Here is a 19,417-nt window from a genome sequence, read left to right as displayed (position 1 = left end):
GTGGTTTCCATTGTAATGGGTATACTACATTTTGTTTATTCCTTTTACTGATTGATCTTTGATAGTTTCCAGGTTGGGGCTATTATAAATCAAACCATTGTAGGTGTTCTTCTACAAGACATTTTATGGGCATATGCACTCATTTATCTCGGGTATACCCTTAGGAGGGCAGTTGCCGGGTCCTGGCACACATTTAACTTTATTGGAAACGGCCAACCAGTATTCCACGGTGCCCGTACTGTTCTGAGTTCCTGCCAGCAGTGTGTGAGGCGTCTGTTCTTGCCCACGGTTGCACTGTCATTGTTAGAAGATAATTTTATCCATTCTGGTGGGCATGTCGGTGTATCAGCGATCTCTAGTGATTCTTGCTGCTAACCAGTTTTTCATACGCTTAGTGGCCATTTGGATCTCTTGTGAAGTGTCTGTTAAATTTTTGCCCGTTTTTTATTAAGTTGTTTTTCTCTCATCAAGTTTAAGAGTCTTTATGGATTCTAGCTGTGAGTCTTTTGGCAGAGATACCGAGTGCCACGTACGTGATCTAACATAATACGAATTTCTTCTCTTAGGATTAGTGTTTTCCGTGTCCTGTTTCAGAAGTCTTTGTCCACCCTTAGGTCATAAAGACATTCTTCTGTTCTTTTCCAGAAACTTTGTAGTTTTAGCTTTCATACTTCAACCTCAGATTAATTTTTGTGTACGGTGTGGATTTTTCACATATAGATAACCAGGTGCTCAAGCAATTTGATTGATTTTTTTCATCTTTATTCTAAGCTTGTTAAAAGTGCAAATAAAATTATGAACTTTCCTACACTTCTACAGTGTTTCAGCTTTTCCCATTAATTAAGAGAGAACAATTTAACACGTAAGCAACCAAATGCTTCACCTATAAATGTCCTTTTAAAGTTCCTGGATGCGGCGGTCTCTGGAGCTGGTCCTCCTTCCTTTGTCTTTCCCTGTGTTGAGTCCCGAGTGCAGCAGCCGGACTAGCTGTCCTTGTACAGAGTTTTCATTAGCTCGGTCCTCCCGTCCCCTTTGGAGGGGAGCCCTCAGTAACGTATCAAGCTTTCAAGCAGTATACGTGAGGCTCGGTGCTTTTCTCTCATTGACTGCCATTGACCTTAACATACTTTTTTTTGTGGTGCTGTCTGTGGGGTAGACTGGCGTCAACACATGTGTCCCCGTGTTGCAAACAGAAGAATTAAAAACCAGGTATAGAATGTAGGATCAGAAGGCAGCAGAAAAACTGTAGACCCACAGATCTGATTTAAATATGACAGCTGGTGAAAGGCTAGGTAAGTGTTGAAATCCTAACATTGCAGTAGGAATTGTAAAATCATTGTGGCCTTAAGGTGAAAAATGGCTCTTCCCACCTGCTAGTTTCCCACATGCAGAAGGCGTGTGGACATTTCTAAACTTACCTATTAGTCCATAGAAAGTGAACCACATTTAATTCTCTAAGGTTCCTTACAAATGAATCACTTGGTCTAATCTCACCATATTTTTTTTAAGATTTTATTTATTTATTTGAGAGACAGTGCACACAGCAGGGAGGAGAGGGAGAAGCAGGCTCCCTGCTCACTCTGCATGGGGCTCGATCCCAGGACCCCTGAGATCATGACCTGAGATGAAGGCAGCCGCTTAACCGACTGAGCCACCCAGGCACCCCAATCTCACCATATTTTTAAATATATATTACTTGATCTGCAGTTCTGTTCTTCTTTTTTCATATTCGGAAGGCAAGAGTAGGCGGGAGAGGCTTAGATAAAGGGGACTGGTCCCTGGGAATGTGGCATCCACAGAGGCCATGGCAGTGGACGCCTCCCACACTTGTGGGGCCTGACCCTCCTGGCCTTGTCTCTACAGGATCAACATTGAGGCTCGGAAGTCTCCCAAGCTGTCCCGGGCTGCTCAGGAGATGTCCAGGTCTCCCCGGTTGCCGATGCGCAAGCCCTCCATTGGCTCGCCCAGCCTGACACGAAGAGAGTTTCCCTTTGAAGACATCACTCAGGTAGCACCTGGGGTCTGGGGCAGTCCCGTGTGTCTGATGCTCCCCTGCCCTTCTCACCCTCCTCAGTGTGTGCTTGATGGGGGCTGAGCCCTTGGCATGTCACCTGCACTCGCCACCCAGTCTCCATGCCTGTTGCTGCCGTTCCCGTTCCAGACACAGGGCATAGAGAACCAGAGCCCTGTTTGCCTTCCTCACCCCCCCCACCGCCCTCAGGCAGGCCCCAGTACCTCCAAATCGCCCAGGACCTCCTTCCCACCGCAGACACCCCCCTGTTGCCACATGAGTCTTTTCACAGACAGCTCTGGTTGAGACTTACTCACACTTCTCCCCGCTGCTCCCTTCAGCCACTTCTGACCCTTTGGTGACTCTTGGTGTCCACAGGAGCCAGTCCCTGGTGGCGGCCACACAATCTGGCACTGCCTGTCTCTCCATCCTGGGCCCCTCGATGCCCTCCAGGTGCCGCAGCCTCACTGTTGACTGGCCTCTGTCTTTGTTTGTGCCTTTCCTGTGCCTGGGTCACCAGGGTCACCTGGCTCACCCTCTCTGTCCCCTCTTCTTCTGCCAACACGCTTCCAGATAGAACTTGTCGTGAAGGCTTCCTTCCCTGAGTCAGCCCCAGCGATCCCAAAGCATCTTGTTTGTAACTGCTTTATAACATTTCTCAGTGACCTCCTTGTCTGCAAATAATTGTAAGCCTCCATTGGGTTATAAGCTCTTTGAGGAGCTGTATTTTATTCATCTTTATTATTGCTCCTCAAACACATATACACACATGGCTTAAGCATACTGATAATTTTTTACAATGTTTTTGGTTGAATTGAATGAGGAAACAGATAATCGGCTAGTTTGGGGACACACCAGTATCAGTGCAACTGGTGTTTCCAGGAGAAATAGCGAGTATAGAAATGGATTCAGAGCTAGGTATACCCTCTCTAGTTCAGTGACTGGAGGGAAAGGAGAGGTGAAGGAAAACGCACCCAGAGCACCTTGGTGGCCTTTTTAACCGACGCACATGTGGACACACTGGAACCCATCTGCTCCTCACCCCCCACCTGTGAATCTCGGCTCAGTGAGCCACCATCCAGAAACACGTGCTTGACATGTTCTCGTTAGCTTTTGGTCTTAGAACGGGTCAAACGATACAGAGAATGAGTATTTCCAGCACTGCCCACCTGTGACTTTTTTAAGCAGAAGTGTTAACATTCTTAGTTCCTAAGTGCTCGATAGAAAATAGGAAAATAGATTGTGATTCTTCTTTTCCTTTTTTTCCTCCCCACAGCACAACTATCTTGCTCAGGTCACGTCTAATATCTGGGGAACCAAGTTTAAGATTGTGGGCTTGGCTGCTTTCCTGCCAACCAACCTCGGTGCAGGTAAAAACCACGTCCTCTTCTCTGCCTGCTCTCCCTTTGGAACTGAGACTACAAAGACAATTCAGATGAGCTCTCATGGCACCAAAAGATTAGCATGTACTTTATTTACCTCCAAACCTTGACTCTACCCACTGTGATTTTGCAAAAATCAGAATGACTACTCAGATTGGTTTTTTGCCAGCAGAGCTTTCTTTTTTTCTTCTTCTTTTTTTTTTTTTTTTTTATGTAAGTCCTGACTTATGAAAAGACAGAGCCAGCTGCAGTCTCTAACAGAGATTTGATAGGTTTCTGATTATTGTAACTTCTGGCCTTTTGCTGTGGGCAGATTTTACCAGGGTCTTTAGGTTCTTGCGTCAGCAGGAAGTTGAAGAGAAAGCGTTAAAGACTGTAAGGGGCTGGTTGACTGTTAGTACAGCTCTGTGGGGCAGATCCTTATAGATTGCACCTAGAGTCCCAGATAAATACCCTCTCCGTCAGAAGTTTAAGACACCGAGGAAAACAACCAAGGGAGTAAAAGCTGGGCTAGAACCCAGCATTTGCGTTCTTTCTGTACTTCTGATCAAATGAGTAGTACTAACGTGTCATGTTTCCCCGGGGACAGTGAAGGAATGAAGTGACAGAAGGTCCTTTTCAGAGCAGCTTCATGCCAATAAGCACATCCCCAGGTGGGCTGCGGACACGCGCTGCCCCCTAGCCTTACTAGATTGCCTCATCATTTGGCACGCACACCTCTCGCTGGAAGGCCGGGCTTGCCTGTGGGTGGGGGTCCCATCTTGAACGGCTCTGCGTAACCTACTAAAAATGGTTTTTGGAAAATTCTGCATCTGCCTGCTGGAGTTGATTCAGACACGGTTAGATCCTTTCAGGTAAATAATTTTTGCAAAGCAGATGTTAAAAAGACCTATGCCGTGCATGCGTCTTCAGAGGCCTATTGTGCCGCGTTTGGATGTTTCATTTTGAGGTTTCTCAACTCAAAGAAAAAGAAGAATAAAAGTAAAACATAAAACTGACTTAGAAAATAACAACAGGCTGTTCCTGCACATAGTGCAGAGAAATCTCTCATAATACTTTCAACCCCTGGGAAGGCCCTGACGACTAGGGAAGTGTGTTCTTCAGTAAAGCAGCTGTGCCCTGCTGACGCACACGTGGATTCTAGCAACCGCACTCGGAGTGTCCTGTTGCCCCATCCGTGGTTGAGAACTGAGCCATCTGCCTACAGTTCACACTGAAAAGAGGAATGAAGTTCTAATGCATCTTTTCCTTCTGGATATTAAATAGATCCACACATAAGTCAGCAAGGACCTTGAGACGGGAGAACTTGTAAGTGCCCTCAAGGTACATGGTGCTCCAGTGTGAGGAGTTCAAGTGCCCAGGATAAAAGCTTTCTGTAGGACTGCAGTGAAATCATTGTCCTGATCACAGACCATTTAAAAAAAAGAGGTTTTAGCTATTACTATTCATCTGTCAAGCTAAGAGAATTTTCCACTTGATCCTATCTCTTGGATTCTAGAAGACGTGTAAGTTACATGACGCCCTATTAAATAATGTTGGGCACTCTAATGGATTTTAAAAGTGAGTACTGTTGCATATATTTTATATCGGATAATTTGTTTCTTTCAATTAGAATTCTCTAGCCCATGAAATTTTATTTTTGACTTTTTGCTTTCTCAATTTAAAAAAATAAAGAATAAATTACAAATTCAAAAGATTTGAAGCAGTATACAGTAAAACTCTCTCTCATCGTCACCTCTGGCCACCTTTTTTTTTTCCCCTGGAGGCAACTGATGTTATTTTTTTAATCCCTCCTGAGATTTTAAATTTTATCTCTTTTATCAATCTGAACAACAAAGAATAGCACTTTAATGCATTAATTTTTAAGCTGTAGAGAACCATCCAGAATTTTTAAGCCAAAATTCACATTCTCTTTTGTGGGCAAGAGAGATGAACACATGAATAAGGCCTGAGTCTTATTGGAAAAGTCATCTTTGCCAAAACCAGCCCAAGCGCTAGCCTGACAGAGGCATTTCATCAGAGAAGGCTTACTGGGCCTCAGGAGTGAGAGCCGGTCAGCCACTGGGTGTTAAGTGGGGACAGCTATGGAGACGGAGCTGTCCTAACCAAAAAATGAGAGTAACAGTAATAATTCAAGAACTTCTACTTACCTCACAAGAAAGAGCATTAAGCATAAAACAAAGTTGATCCTGACTTTAACCTACTGTGAAACCTAAATTCAGATTCTTCGTTTTTAACCAATTTTGTCTCCTCTAAGTATTTGAGTTGCCATCCAGGCATTGTCTTAAATGTCCCTATGGATCAAATAAAACCTTAGCATGTAAAGAAATGGTATGGAAGTTCTCTAAATCTCTGTCCCAGTCATGAAGTTGAAGTTGAAAGTCAGGAAGACAAGAATCCAGTCCTGAGTAAGGGCAGTGTTTTATTCTGACCTGACCCCTGTCACCCCTGTCTCCTGGGTTGCCTGAGATCCCCCCTGAGCTTGGCAGTCTGCTTATCACAACTATTTTAACTAAATTAGAATTCTGATCACAAATGAGGCTTTAAAAAAACATATTTATCCTATCCCAGCTCATTCCAGAAAAGCATGTTAAGTCTAGGACAGGTTTTTGACATTTGAAATATGTGGTTCTGTAGACACACCGCTTAGCCAAGTGTTTGGGCTAGACAGAGAATTTGCTGTTAGGGAATCCAAAGCATGGCTGGGGTGGCCAGTGGTGTGGGAGGGAGACGAAGGGCTGCTGTCAGACTTTCCCCTGCCTTTTGGTGGCAGGGACACCACGGCCCCATTTTTCTTCCTGTGACTTGCTGGCGCCTTGGCTGTCCTTGTGCACGTCTCTGTTAACAGTGCTTTCCTCCTTCCGCCCAGTAATCTATAAAACCAGCCTCCTGCATCTCCAGCCGCGGCAGATGACCATCTATCTCCCGGAGGTTCGGAAGATTTCCATGGACTATGTTAACTTACCCGTCTTCAACCCAAATGTTTTCAGTGAAGATGAAGATGACTTACCAGGTGTGTTCTTAGGGGATCGTGACGGGGACAGAGTAGTAAGTAATGGAGAATTACAGCACGTCAGTCCGTGCCTGCTGCCTCGGGTTTGGAAAAGGTACAACTTCCTCAGTTGGTGGGTGTGGTGAAAGGTCGTACTGTCACTGGTTTGGGGAAGAGGGGAGCTACCAGAGCAAGGATGATGAAGGTGACCATGACACCTCATGTCCACAGAGCATTCTACCATCTAGTTTTATCTTCACAGTGGTCCTTAGTCATGTGCCCAGTTAGAGAAGTTAACAAGACTGATGAGAACTCCACAAAATCAGAACTGAAACTGGCTGTCATTGGCCCTAGGCTAGCCCTCATCCTTTCAGCCCCTGTTTAGAGAGCGGCATCACTCCCGTGGTCCTGTGGCGCCCACAGAGCCCAGTGTCTCAAACCCGCCCCGTCTCCAGGACAGAAAGCCTTTACGTTCAGACATCTCTCTCCCAGGGTACAACGCACAGCTCAGTGTACAGAAGCCTGGTCTGAGTTAAAGGTGAATTCTGGCACAAGCTTTTTTTTTTTATTTTAAAGATTTTATTTATTTATTCGACAGAGATAGAGACAGCCAGCGAGAGAGGGAACACAAGCAGGGGGAGTGGGAGAGGAAGAAGCAGGCTCATAGCGGAGGAGCCTGATGTGGGGCTCGATCCCATAACGCCGGGATCACGCCCTGAGCCGAAGGCAGACGCTTAACCGCTGTGCCACCCAGGTGCCCCATGGCACAAGCTTTTAAAATCCCAGTTTCCAGATTTTCAAGTATCTATAGCTTCTTAAATTAATTTAAATGTTTTCTACGGGAGAAGGGACCCTATTTTGATTAACAGAGTAGAATGATTTCTAAGTAGTCTGCTGGTTATTTCCATGTAACTTCTCAAAAATACTTACCTGTAATTTTATAAATATGAAGACTTCTCTACTTAGAACCAAAAAGGGTTCTGAAAGAGGAATCCTACATGGGCCACTGACTTCTCCTGTATCTGGTGGTTCTGGAACAGAGGGGCTATGATCCTCGCCGTGGGACAGGGAAGGACACGTGGACCAGCGCAGGCTCTGAACTTCGGGGCGGGGGGACGGTTGTTTACCTTCTCTTAGCCCAGTTGTTTACCTTCTTCACAGGTTTTTGCCTGTAAAATTATTTGTACAGTACTTTCTGACAGTAGCCGTCCTTGGTTTTCTGATGGTTATAGCTTTCCTCACAGGTGGAGCAGGTGTTCTAGACTATTGAAGTCCTAATGGGCAAGGTTTTGCAACCACATAAACCTGCCGTTTGGTGAAGCCTCACGCACTTGAGCTTTATAGTACATCCCCTGCAATTTCAGAATCTTGGATTTAGAAGTATCTTTTACACTTTCAAAATAACGCCCTCCCCGTGCTCCCAGAATGTGACTAATGCAGCTCCCCCTAATGCTCAGCCTTTGCTGCTGCTGTTTCTGGCTAGCCTTCCCGGTCAGAGGGGGGAGAATTTTGTCTCAGGGCTTGCACTTAATGCTGGTGACAGACTCTTCTCTTTAGCAGGGAAGACACCTGCCCTCAGTACTCTGTGCCGATGGGTGAACATCTGGAGGAGGGATCTGAGCAGGAATAATAAAACACTTGAGACAGGACCCAGATTCATGCAGCCAGGAGATAGTTACATCTCACACTAGAGGGCCCCAGGGAAGGGGGTAGTCTGTGTCTGGAACCAAGGGTGGGCTTAACTTTTTTTAAAAGATTTATGTATTTATTTGAGAGAGAGAGCATGAGTGGGGTGCAGCAGGCAGAGGGAGAGGGAGAGGCAGATTCCCTGCTGAGCAGGGCAGCCATGGGGTCAATCCCAGGACCCTGGGATCGTGACCTGAGCCAAAGGCAGACGCTCAACCCACTGAGCCACCCAGGCGCCCCGGACTTAGCTTTTGATGAACTAGCTGCCTTCATTCTGTGGTTCTGATAAAAGGTCAGACAGCCTTTACAATTAGCTGGTTAAATCCTGTTTCCTGCTCATATACTAGTTGCCACATAGCACTTAAAGGCCCAAATAAGCAAACTTGCCAGTGCTCAATGGTACTTTTAAACAGGGCAGTCTAAGACAGTGGTTCTGAGCCCCTGCCTGTGGTCTGTAGATCATTGTTCAGATTCTTGCTTCATTAAATTCCCTCTTCGTACAAATAGGTTATACTTACAGGGTTTTACAGAGGAGGGGCTGTACCTTACATACTGTTTGAAATGCTGAAAAGCAGATAAATTAGGAACTGATCCTTCCCTAATAATGCTTATTTGCTAGAAGATTCTTTTCATTGGTATCTCTACTACATTTTACATGGTTTTATTTATAGAAACTTAATTATGTACAAATTTTACATACATATCTGCTACATAATACTTCCCATATTAACCAATCCATAATTGTGAATAACCCTACTCAGACCCTGGGCCTTATGAGTGCTCAGTGGAGTGTCATGCTGTACCATACATGGCTCTCTTCTTGCATGAAAGAGCGGGCCGTTTTATGAATTCATGAGTAAAGAGCATCTTTAAACAGTGAAGTATTATTAAAAAAAAAAAAAAAAAAAGACAAAACCAGCTAAGTATGTGCCATGGTACCATCTAGGTACCAAACTCAGAAGGTTCAAAAGTATATTCATTGAAAAGCTTTGCCTGTGTCCTTCCAGAAGCCTTAGGGAAACTTTGTATAAACTTGTGTGAAAGGTCTAGCTTTCCCCAGCAAACACATCTCCATCTATAACAATTGCATTTTTTATTGTATCACCTATTCTGACCCAGTTTCAGGGCACTGTTTTGTAAGCAGTTCATTTTTCTCTTTTCCTTCCAGTGACGGGAGCATCTGGTGTGCCTGAGAACAACCCACCTTGCACCGTGAACATCCCCATCGCACCCATCCACAGCTCCGCGCAGGCCATGTCCCCCACTCAGAGCATAGGCTTGGTGCAGTCCCTGCTTGCCAATCAGAATGTGCAGCTGGACGTCCTGACCAATCAGACCACGGCAGTGGGGACCTCTGAGCACGGAAGTGAGAGTGCCACCCAATACCCAGTCTCCAACCGCTACTCCAACCCTGGACAGGTGATCTTCGGAGGTGTGGAGATGGGCCGCATCATCCCAAACCCTGCTCAGCTGTCCCTGCCGCCGCCAGCACAGGGGGCGATCCAGCTGTCGGTGGTGGACCATGGAGACCGAGACCATGACCACCTGCAGAAGTCCACCAAGGCCCTGCGGCCAGTGGCACAGCTGGCTGCCGAAGGGGACGCAGTGGTGTTCAGTGCCCCACAGGAGGTCCAGGTGGCAAAGATGAATCCCCCACCCCCCTACCCGGGAACCATCCCCGCTGCCCCCACCACGGCAGCGCCCCCGCCCCCGCTGCCGCCCCCGCAGCCCCCGGTGGACACGTGCCTGAAGAAGGGCGACTTCTCGCTATACCCCACAGCGGCACATTACCAGACGCCCCTGGGCTATGAGAGGATCACCACCTTTGACAGCAGCGGCAACGTGGAGGAGGTGTGCCGGCCTCGGACGCGGATGCTCTGCTCACAGAACACCTACACCCTCCCCGGCCCGGGCAGTTCGGCCACCCTGAGGCTCACCGCCACCGAGAAAAAGGTCCCCCAGCCCTGCACCAGTGCGACCCTGAATCGCCTGACGGTCCCCCGCTACTCCATCCCGACTGGAGACCCACCCCCATACCCCGAAATAGCCGGCCCGCTGATGCCCGGCCGGGGCGCAGCCCAGAGGCCAGACAGTCTCATCCACGCCACGCTGCGCAGGAACAACCGCGAGGTGGCGCTCAAGGCGGCGCAGCTGGCTGAGCCCCCGCGGGCCCCGCCGCCCCACCCGCCCAAGCCCAAGGGCGCGGCGCAGTTCCCAGCGCGGCCCCCTCCGGCCCTGTACACTTGCAGCCAGTGCAGCGGCGGGGGCGCGGTGGGGCGGCCCGAGCCGGGCGGGGGTGTGGGGGGCGCGCAGCCAGGCTCGGGCCTGGCGCACGCTGCCAGCACCTCCCCCCTGACCTCCCAGTCGTCCTACAGCCTCCTGAGCCCACCCGACGGCGCCCGCGACCGTGCGGACTACGTTAACTCGGCCTTCACCGAGGACGAGGCGCTGGCCCAGCACTGTCAGGTGGAGAAGCCCCTGAGGCACCCCGCGCTGACCGAAGCTGCTGTGGCCGTGAAACGGCCACCCCCTTACCAGTGGGACCCTGTGCTGGGGGAGGACATTTGGATTCCTCAGGAAAGGACAGCACAGACTGCAGTGCCCAATCCTCTGAAATTGCCCCCTCTTATAGTAGGTCAGAGCCAGCACCTGGATGTGTCCCGAGTGCCCTTTGTCTCCCCGAAGTCTCCCACCAGTCCTACTGCCACTTTCCAAACAGGCTATGGGATGGGAATGCCGTATCCAGGAAGCTATAACACACCCCCTTTGCCGGGAGTGCAGACTCCCTGCTCCCCAAAAGATGCCCTGTCCCCCACACCGTTTGCACCGCAGGAGTCCACCGTGGTTCTGCAGCCAGCTTACCCACCCAGCCTCTCCTACTGCACCCTGCCCCCCATGTATCCAGGAAGCAGCACCTGCTCGAGTTTACAGCTGCCACCTATCGCCTTGCACCCCTGGAATTCCTACAGCCCTTGCCCGCCTGTGCAAAACCCCCAGGGCACTCTGCCCCCCAAGGCACACCTGGTGGTAGAGAAGCCCCTGGTGTCCCCACCGCCCACCGACCTCCAAAGCCACTTAGGTACTGAGGTGATGGTAGAGACCACAGACAACTTCCAAGAAGTCCTCTCCCTGACGGAAAGCCCAGTCCCCCAGCGGACAGAGAAGTTCGGAAAGAAGAACCGGAAGCGCCTGGACAGCCGAGCAGAAGAAGGAAACGTTCAGGCCATCACGGAGGGCAAAGTGAAGAAGGAGGCGCGGACTTTGAGTGACTTTAATTCCCTGATCTCCAGCCCCCGCCTGGGGAGAGAGAAGAAGAAAGTGAAGAGTCAGAAAGACCAGCTGAAGTCAAAGAAATTGAACAAGACGAATGAGTTCCAGGACAGCTCCGAGAGCGAGCCCGAGCTTTTCATCAGTGGGGACGAGCTGATGAACCAGAGCCAGGGAAGCAAGAAAGGCTGGAAGAGCAAGCGGAGCCTGAGGACGGCCAGCGAGCTGGAAGAGTTCAAGTGCCGGAAAGCCAGTGAGAAGGAGGATGGGCGGTTGGGCAGCCAGGGCTTCGTGTATGTCATGGCCAACAAGCAGCCTCTGTGGAATGAAGCCACCCAGGTGTACCAGTTGGACTTCGGGGGGCGGGTGACCCAGGAGTCGGCCAAGAACTTCCAGATCGAGCTGGAGGGGCGGCAGGTAAGAAAACATGTCCCGGGGCATGGCCAGAATCTCTCTGTCTGGTCTTGACTGGTTGGTGGTGGGGGGAGTGGAGGGAAGGGTAAAAACCTGGTGAAGGAAATCCGTGCTTTGGCCTGCTGGGAGCCCAATGAGAAATGGAAAACCACTGCTGTCTCTTAAGTGGAGCGGATCGCGGTTGTCATTTACAGCGTGCCCGTTGCTCACTTCTATTTACTGATCATCAAAGCAATACGTACTGATTCTTCAAAGTCGGATGATTCTGCGAGATGCAGGAAGAAAACTAGCAGGCCCCTCCCTGCCCAGCCCCCAGCCCACTCCCAATCCCTGCTCTCCCAGACATGTTCCTTCAGCTCTGTTTTTCCGGGGGTTTGACAATATATCTGTAACGAATGTCTTCCCACTTCTGTTGATTGATTTTTCAGTTTTTCACATCATGTGTTGACTTCTTCCTGAGGAATAGGAGGGTTTATTTTCTTCACCCCCACTGCCATACATACTCACGTGTGAACTCCCCCCTTTTCTTACTTTACGTAGTCATTGATTATCCCATTATGCCAATATATATGATTTATAACTGAGCCACAGATTATGGTTAATATTTCCTTTTTTATTATATAGTTTTTCTTTCCCTAGACATAATAATTAGCCAGTGTTTGTTTGCTTATTTCTGTGTATTTATGACTACGTCATTCCCCGATTCTCTGGCATAATGTAAATCCCCTCCTGGTACATTAGGCACTGGGTGATTTGTCACTTCTTCCTCCTACAACCTGAAATAGTAGCTCTAACCCTGCTGCGTAGCTGTCATTCTGGGAACACACCTCTTCACCATCCTGGGAATTCCCTTCACCTCGCATATTTAAGTCTCACTTTCATTAATTCACTCACAAATATTTATTGAGCACCTGCTGTATGCCTGGCAATCCTCTGAGCCAGGAGTCGGCAGATGGTGACCCACGGACCAGTCTGACCTGCTGCCTCTTTTTATAAACCTTTATTGGAACACAGCCATGTCCATCCCCTTAAATATTGGCTAAGGCTGCTTTTGTCCTACAACGGGGTTAGAGTTGTGGCAAAGACCCTGTGACCTACAAAGCCTAAAACATTTATCATCAGCCCTTCACAGAGTTTGCCAACCTTTCTCCAAGTGCTGAAACTAGAGCCCTGAGGAAAATAGAGAAAGTCCCTGTCCTCATGGAATTTACTAAAAATGGAGGAAAGACCATAAACTAATAAATATATATACCATGTTATATGGTGGTATAATGTGGTCACAGAAGTACTGAAATGACAAAGGCAAGCTCAAGAGATGGAGCAAGGGGGCAGGGGGAGGGAGGCGGACTGTGTTTTTATGCCTCCCTGAGCCGGGACATCTGACCGTGACCGTTGTGTCTCCTAACCCTTTATTAGCCTATAGATTCTTTCTTAGATTTTTTCATTCTCCTTTCTGTTTCCTTGGTGAGGAGACCACTTTATTTGATCCGTGGAGCTTTCCATGCTCTGAATTTTTGCTCATTATCTTCCCACTGCATGTTTCACATGTTCCCTCCCCCTCTTTATTTCTGACCAACTCATAGTTAGATCAAGAAGCTTGATCAGGGGCGCCTGGGTGGCTCAATCGTTAAGCGTCGGCCTTCAGCTCAGGGCGTGATCCTGGAGTCCTGGGATCAAGCCCCACGTCCGGCTCCCTGCTCTGCTTGGAGCCTGCTTCTTCCTCTCCTCCCCCTGCTTGTGTTCCCTGCTTGTGTTCCCTCTTTCGCTGGCTGTCTCTCACTGTGTCAAATAAATAAATAAAATCTTTTTTTTTCAAAGATTTTATTTATTTGACAGAGATAGAGACAGCCAGCGAGAGAGGGAACACAAGCAGGGGGAGTGGGAGAGGAAGAAGCAGGCTCATAGCGGAGGAGCCTGATGTGGGGCTCGATCCCATAACGCCAGGATCACGCCCTGAGCCGAAGGCAGACGCTTAACCGCTGTGCCACCCAGGCGCCCCAATAAATAAAATCTTAAAAAAAAAAAAAATAGAAGAAGAAGCAGCTTGATCAGAGTCACCTTGGTTGGCAGACCTGTCTCCTGGATGGGGCTGTGCCCTTTCCTCAGGAGCCACTCAGACGTGGTTGTGTTTCCCACCTTGTGTTCTTTTCATGCCTTTGCTTCTCTGCCCATTCCACCCCCACCCCAGGTGATGCAGTTTGGAAGGATTGATGGCAATGCGTACATTCTGGACTTCCAGTACCCCTTCTCAGCTGTGCAGGCCTTTGCGGTTGCCCTGGCCAACGTGACTCAGCGCCTGAAGTGAAAAGACTGGTCTGGGGCGGAGAGAGAGGCAAAGGAGCCTTCTCAGAGAGGTCTCCTCGCACTGCTCAAGGAGTCGCCCGGGGCCCCAGGTGCCTGGGGACCAGAAGACAAGAGCAAAACTGGAAGAATCCCTCAGGCCCAGGAGAGGGGACTGACCTTTAATTGTTGTCGTTTGTTTGGGCTTTTATAATCCTTATTGTTTCTCTTTCTTCTTTCTTTTTAAACAAAAAGAGAATACAGAAGGGTAGTATTTGGAAGCAGAGGGTGCGAGGCACCTGGTGTTCTTTTAGGAAACACGGTTGCTGCGGAAATGCCCTACTGCGCTGCTTCTGTCAGCTGCCAGGACAAGGGGCCCTTCCGAAGGAAGGCAGACTGCCATCCCGCCTGCTGTTCTTTTAGACCAGGGAGTGTGCATTCTTTCCGTTCTCCACACATCTAGCTTTATTACTCCCCCTTCTCATAACCACTAGAGTGAAAACAAAAAACTTTCTCAAAAGACAACCAAAAGTCCTGACGGTACAGGTTCTTTTAGGGGGGACATTGAACTCACACACGGCCTGTTACTTCCCCAGAGTGGCTTGGTTCGTGAAGGTGTTACGGCAGCTGCGCTGTGCTTGACCCGGAGAAGCAGGCTGTGTCCAGGTGCTCTTAGCAGGTGTAAATACAGTTTGCTCGTGCTGATGCGGGAGGAAGGAGCTCCTGCACATGGACACGTGGGTGGCGTGCACAGTGTGACTGAGATAGTACAGGGGCTCTGCGCCTCTCTGGAGGGTGTTCGCTCTGAAGACCCCGCCAGTTCTAGAACATGCCAGAATTCCATAGGTCAGTGAGGTCTGTCTTCGGGAGAAGGTGAGAGACAAAATGGAGAGATCCTGGCATGTGGTCGGGTAGCGACCTTGTCACCTAGTGCCCTGGGCAGTCACTAGGCACTCACTTGCTGAAAAGCAACCTTTGTCCCCTCCCCCCTTCTGTTTAATCTGGAAAGTGTGGCAGAAGGCATTCTCCTTCCCAGTAGAAAAGTGTGCCACACTTTCTAAAAATGCTGAGGATAGTAATTTGAAAGCACGCCTTTCTTCTCAGCCACATTAAAATTCAGTTGATTAGAGGTGTTTTCTAATAGTTCAGAAATGTAACAAAATTGTAAACATTTGCCAGGGTATTAAAAGATAGAGGTAGAGTCATCTCTTTGAAAAAAGTCCCACAATTGTATCTAGGAGAAAAAAAAGTTCTCTATTAACTGTACAGTTTACTGAGGAGATAAACCACTGGGAACACACTATTATATAGTACTTAGCTGGTTAATTACAAAAAAGAAAAAAACCAGAAATCCCCCGAGATTGTCTTTTCCCTCCATCCTCCTCCTCCTTAGGGGACACTTTGGGCAACATTCAGCCCTGATAACAAAACCCAGTGTGCTGTTGTCAGTTGCTCAGACCTGTGATGTTTGGGGCAGGAGCGCAGGGACTGTCTGTGATGTTTGGGGCAGGAGCGCAGGAACTGTCTGCTGGCAGAGCGCCCTCAACTTGGACTTTGTTTGGAGCAGACAAACGAAAGACACTGTAGAAAAGTCTTGAAAGTATGTATTTTTACATTCCTTGTTTTGGTTTAAAAACTAGAAAAGAAACTGGCCCATTCCTTCCCCACAGCAAGATGAGATCACTCACCATTCTCTCCAAACCCTGAAGAAACACAGGTGAGGACATCTCTCAACTAACATCCGAGTTTTCCATCTTTTATTTTAAAATATTCAACCTGATTCTTTGTGGGTAAATTCTTTGAGGAAGAATTTAGCAGTGTATTCAGAATTATATAATTCTTTTATAGGAGTTTCTGTAGCTTGGTAAGATGTTTCAATGCTTATTATTAGTTGTGCAATAATGGTTATGGCCTATTTCTAAAATAATTTAAATGCAGTTCCCCTGTTTTGTTGTCCAAGAGATTATTTATCTTGCTTTAATAGTGTTCTTAGGAATTATTTTGTTACTATGTACTGGTGAGTTATGCCCATTTTATTTATTTAGAAAAATAGTGTGTTTGTAATGAGTTATTTGGTAGCAGCATATTTTGCTGCGAGAAATAAAGAGGATATGATAGAAGGTGTTTTGCTGGACAATTTGTAACTTTTCTAATTGGGAAAAAATTCCTATTAATCCTTTAAAGGTAATTTTTTTTTTTGCATTCTTTGGTATTGATTATATACAGAGGAGTCGATTTCTTTGAGATGACATATCCTAAAATGATATTGCCCCCTCTTTGAACATTTTCTTTTTAATTAAAAATAAAAGGTGCTATGAAACGAAAAGAGGAATGAGAGCAGCAAAGGAAGGCATTATTGTCAGTAAATGTCCGTTTTCCAGATTCTTGGATTGGTTCTTAAGATACAGAGACCATGAGAAAATACATTTTAGAACTTTTCTTACTAAGAGCAAATATAGGGGGAAATCCTTGGAATAAAAACTGCAAATATATTTGTGAAGACAAAGTGAGTATTTGTAGCAAATAATTGAACTTTCTAAATCTGGGCTCACTCCCCAAAAGGCCTCTTCGGCACGTGGAGACAGAGGCCTCGTCTGGGGAGGTTTGCGGACCCGAGGGGCAGCAGCTGCGCAGCTCTGTGCTCTGTACTCTGGCCCAGGGGCGGAAACAGTCTCCCGCCACTCGTCCTTACACCCACGTCCACGGCGCTCGTAATGTGGTATCTTTTAAGTTGATGGTGCTGGTGTCGCTTATTTTAAAAATCGTTTTCATTCAGTCTCAATTTATTAAATACTACTAAAGTCAGTACTTTAAACGGCAGGATTCTCTAATACTTCGTGTTAATTAATAGCAACTTATGAATATTACGATACCTCATTGAATCTCTAAATTTAAAAACATCAGCCCAGTCAGCTACATAAAGAATCCATCCCTTATGGAGGGAAGCAGTGTATTAACATATAAAGACCAATTTTAAATTTGTTTCAACTCTAATCTCATCAAACCAAAGGCAGATTTGTGTACAGTATATCCACTGAATGTACATCCTAAGAAAAATTGGTGCCAAGGAAGCAGGAAAATGTCAAGGCTCGATGGCAGTGTCAGTCAGAATTTTGCAGGTTAGTCTTTGTCCCCTGTGTCCATTGCTCCCCAGTTGAGTGTCCCATGAGGAGAAGCAAAAACATGTACATTCATCTTGTAATCCTCTCGATCCTGGGGTCAGGCCTGCCCTGCCGCAAAGCTGGAGGGTGACCTCGGGCTTCCATTTGTCCCCCTGTAAAATGAAAGGGACGACCTGGCCTGGACAAAATTCTCAACTCCTGTCCAGCTGTAACAGCCTGAGGGCTCAAAATGTGACCGTCTCCTCATTCCACTGTACGAACTTGGAAGGTATGTTTCAAAATAATTGCCTTTTTACAGAGAAGATTTCTTTTCCGGCATTAATGAGCTATCTGGTGAATGTAAACCGTGCGTTTAAAATCATCTCCAGCAGGTTCACCTCTAGAAACAAATGCTTTCGGAATGGTCTTTGTTCTCCCAAATCACACGAAAGCACCAGTGCGTTTCAGGTAAGACACGGGAGCCTCCCCATGCGTGGGCCCTGCGCGGTGGACACCCTGGAGAACAGCCCTAAAATAAGTCAGCCTTTGCCCCCGCAAGCCATAGAGTGGGTTGAAAAAAGAACAAAGGAGTCCGTGCCCAGGCTGACATGAATTCTTGAGTGTCTTCTGCAGTGTTACATTATCTGCAAGTTGAAAACATTTTTTGAAAGGAACCCATTGTGCCCCTCTGTGGGCCATCTATCCCTTGGCCAAGTCAATAGTTGTGAACAAAGTTACTTGAGACAAAATGTGTCAGAACTGTTCTTTGAGCTCCTGGGATTTTGTCGTCACACACGATTCAGATTTGTCACCGTCTGTGTATCCCTTAGCTCTGGCTGATGGAAACTCCGAGGGGTTGTGGCTTATTTTGTTTTCATTTCTTCGGCTTTGTGCAATTTTCTTGTAACTTGTACCAATATTTTCTGTTTACAAGTTCTTTTTAAGGGGAGGGGGAGGGTTCTAAGATCTTGTTGTTTGTTGTAGATAAATTTTTTTTCGTGTTGTAGAAAAGCATGGGTTATGCGTTTGACTGAAAAAGGCACTGTATTATTTACCAAAGGGGTATTGTTTTTGCATTTGTTTATAAATGCATTATTTTGGTACTGTAAATTTGGACATGATTTCTGAGTTTATTACTACTGGTATTTTCTTTTTCCTTTCCTTTTTTTTTTTTTTTTTTAATACTGTAAGTGCACGATGCAGGTGCACAGGTCCCAGACCAAACCAGACCACCAGCATGTTCTTATCCAAACCTTGGGAATAGCACGCTGCTGTGTGCGCCTCAGTCCTACCGGTGTTGCTTTGTTTTTCAGTTCCAGCATCCTGCTTTGTTTTACTTTCCAAGCAAGATCTGTTGAGATTCCCACTTGCATTCTAACGAGCTCACCCTTATTTGCCTCTCTTCTGATGTATTTTGTGTATTAGATTGTGTGGGAGGTATTCTAGAAGGCATTAATGGTTTGCATTCAAAATGACGTGGTTTGTCCAAATTATTTTCTGTCTTTATTATTGAGATGGATTAATCTCCTTATTTTTTTCTTGATGATTTGAAGTTGTAAAAGTCCAGCTATTGCTTAATAAAATTTTGCAGATCAAAAAAAAAAAATTACTTGTGTGCAGAACTCAGGTATGGGTCTCGAGTCCTCTGAGAAGGTATCACCGCTCTCCATTGGCATGACCCATCATCCTCCCAGTTGTCTCTTCAATCCCTGGGTTACTGCCAGCGCTACCTGGACACCCTGGGATCCTTATCATTGTCAGAGGTCAGAGGTTGTGCTGTCTTTTTGATGAGTTTGTTTTGTTTTTCTTGTTTTCTAAAGAGGACTCAACTCAGGATGCATCTGTCATAGCACCTACAAGATCAGAGATGTTAGATACATTGAAACCTTCATTGTTACTTTGTAGGAAATAATAAAACCAGGTTTTGAGCAACTCCGCTCTCAGTGCTAATATAACTGTTAATTGTTGCTATTCCTAATGAGTCTTAGTGCACTTCCCTGCTCTGCTCTAGAGTGCCCTGTGACCTCTCTCTGAGGGAGGCAGGGACTCGGGCCGTGGGATGCTCATCTGTAAACACTAGTTCACATGCACATTTACACAGCTAGCCTTCTGGTTTTTTCAGAGATAAAAATAGATGCGATTGCTCAGGCTTTAGGAGACAACCAAAACCACTGTCAACTCTTACGCATTATGTCCTAAAATAATCACAGGACTATAAATTTGTGATTTAAATAGTAGTAGTCATACAACACTAAATGACCTGAATTATGTCTAAGAATCAAAA

The 19,417-nt window shown here is 46.9% G+C and overlaps 1 protein-coding gene across 5 annotated transcripts in view; it reads left to right on the top strand.

Moving 5' to 3' along the window:
• The window catches only part of TULP4 (TUB like protein 4), a 230,938-nt gene extending 212,199 nt beyond the window's left edge, over positions 1-18,739 (top strand). For all 5 annotated transcript variants that reach the window (XM_048225871.2, XM_057310918.1, XM_048225873.2 and 2 more), the window contains 5 exons: positions 1,864-2,008; positions 3,288-3,381; positions 6,263-6,406; positions 9,240-11,755; positions 13,941-18,739. In XM_048225871.2, the coding sequence (XP_048081828.1) occupies positions 1,864-2,008; positions 3,288-3,381; positions 6,263-6,406; positions 9,240-11,755; positions 13,941-14,057 (3,016 nt within the window). In that variant the 3' untranslated portion in view covers positions 14,058-18,739. The remainder of the gene's footprint in view (positions 1-1,863; positions 2,009-3,287; positions 3,382-6,262; positions 6,407-9,239; positions 11,756-13,940) is intronic.
• Positions 18,740-19,417: the final 678 nt, after the last annotated feature.

This window comes from Ursus arctos, unplaced genomic scaffold (assembly GCF_023065955.2).
Source record: "Ursus arctos isolate Adak ecotype North America unplaced genomic scaffold, UrsArc2.0 scaffold_13, whole genome shotgun sequence".
Lineage (NCBI taxonomy): Eukaryota > Metazoa > Chordata > Mammalia > Carnivora > Ursidae > Ursus > Ursus arctos.
This window is presented reverse-complemented; position numbering and strand designations above follow the sequence as displayed.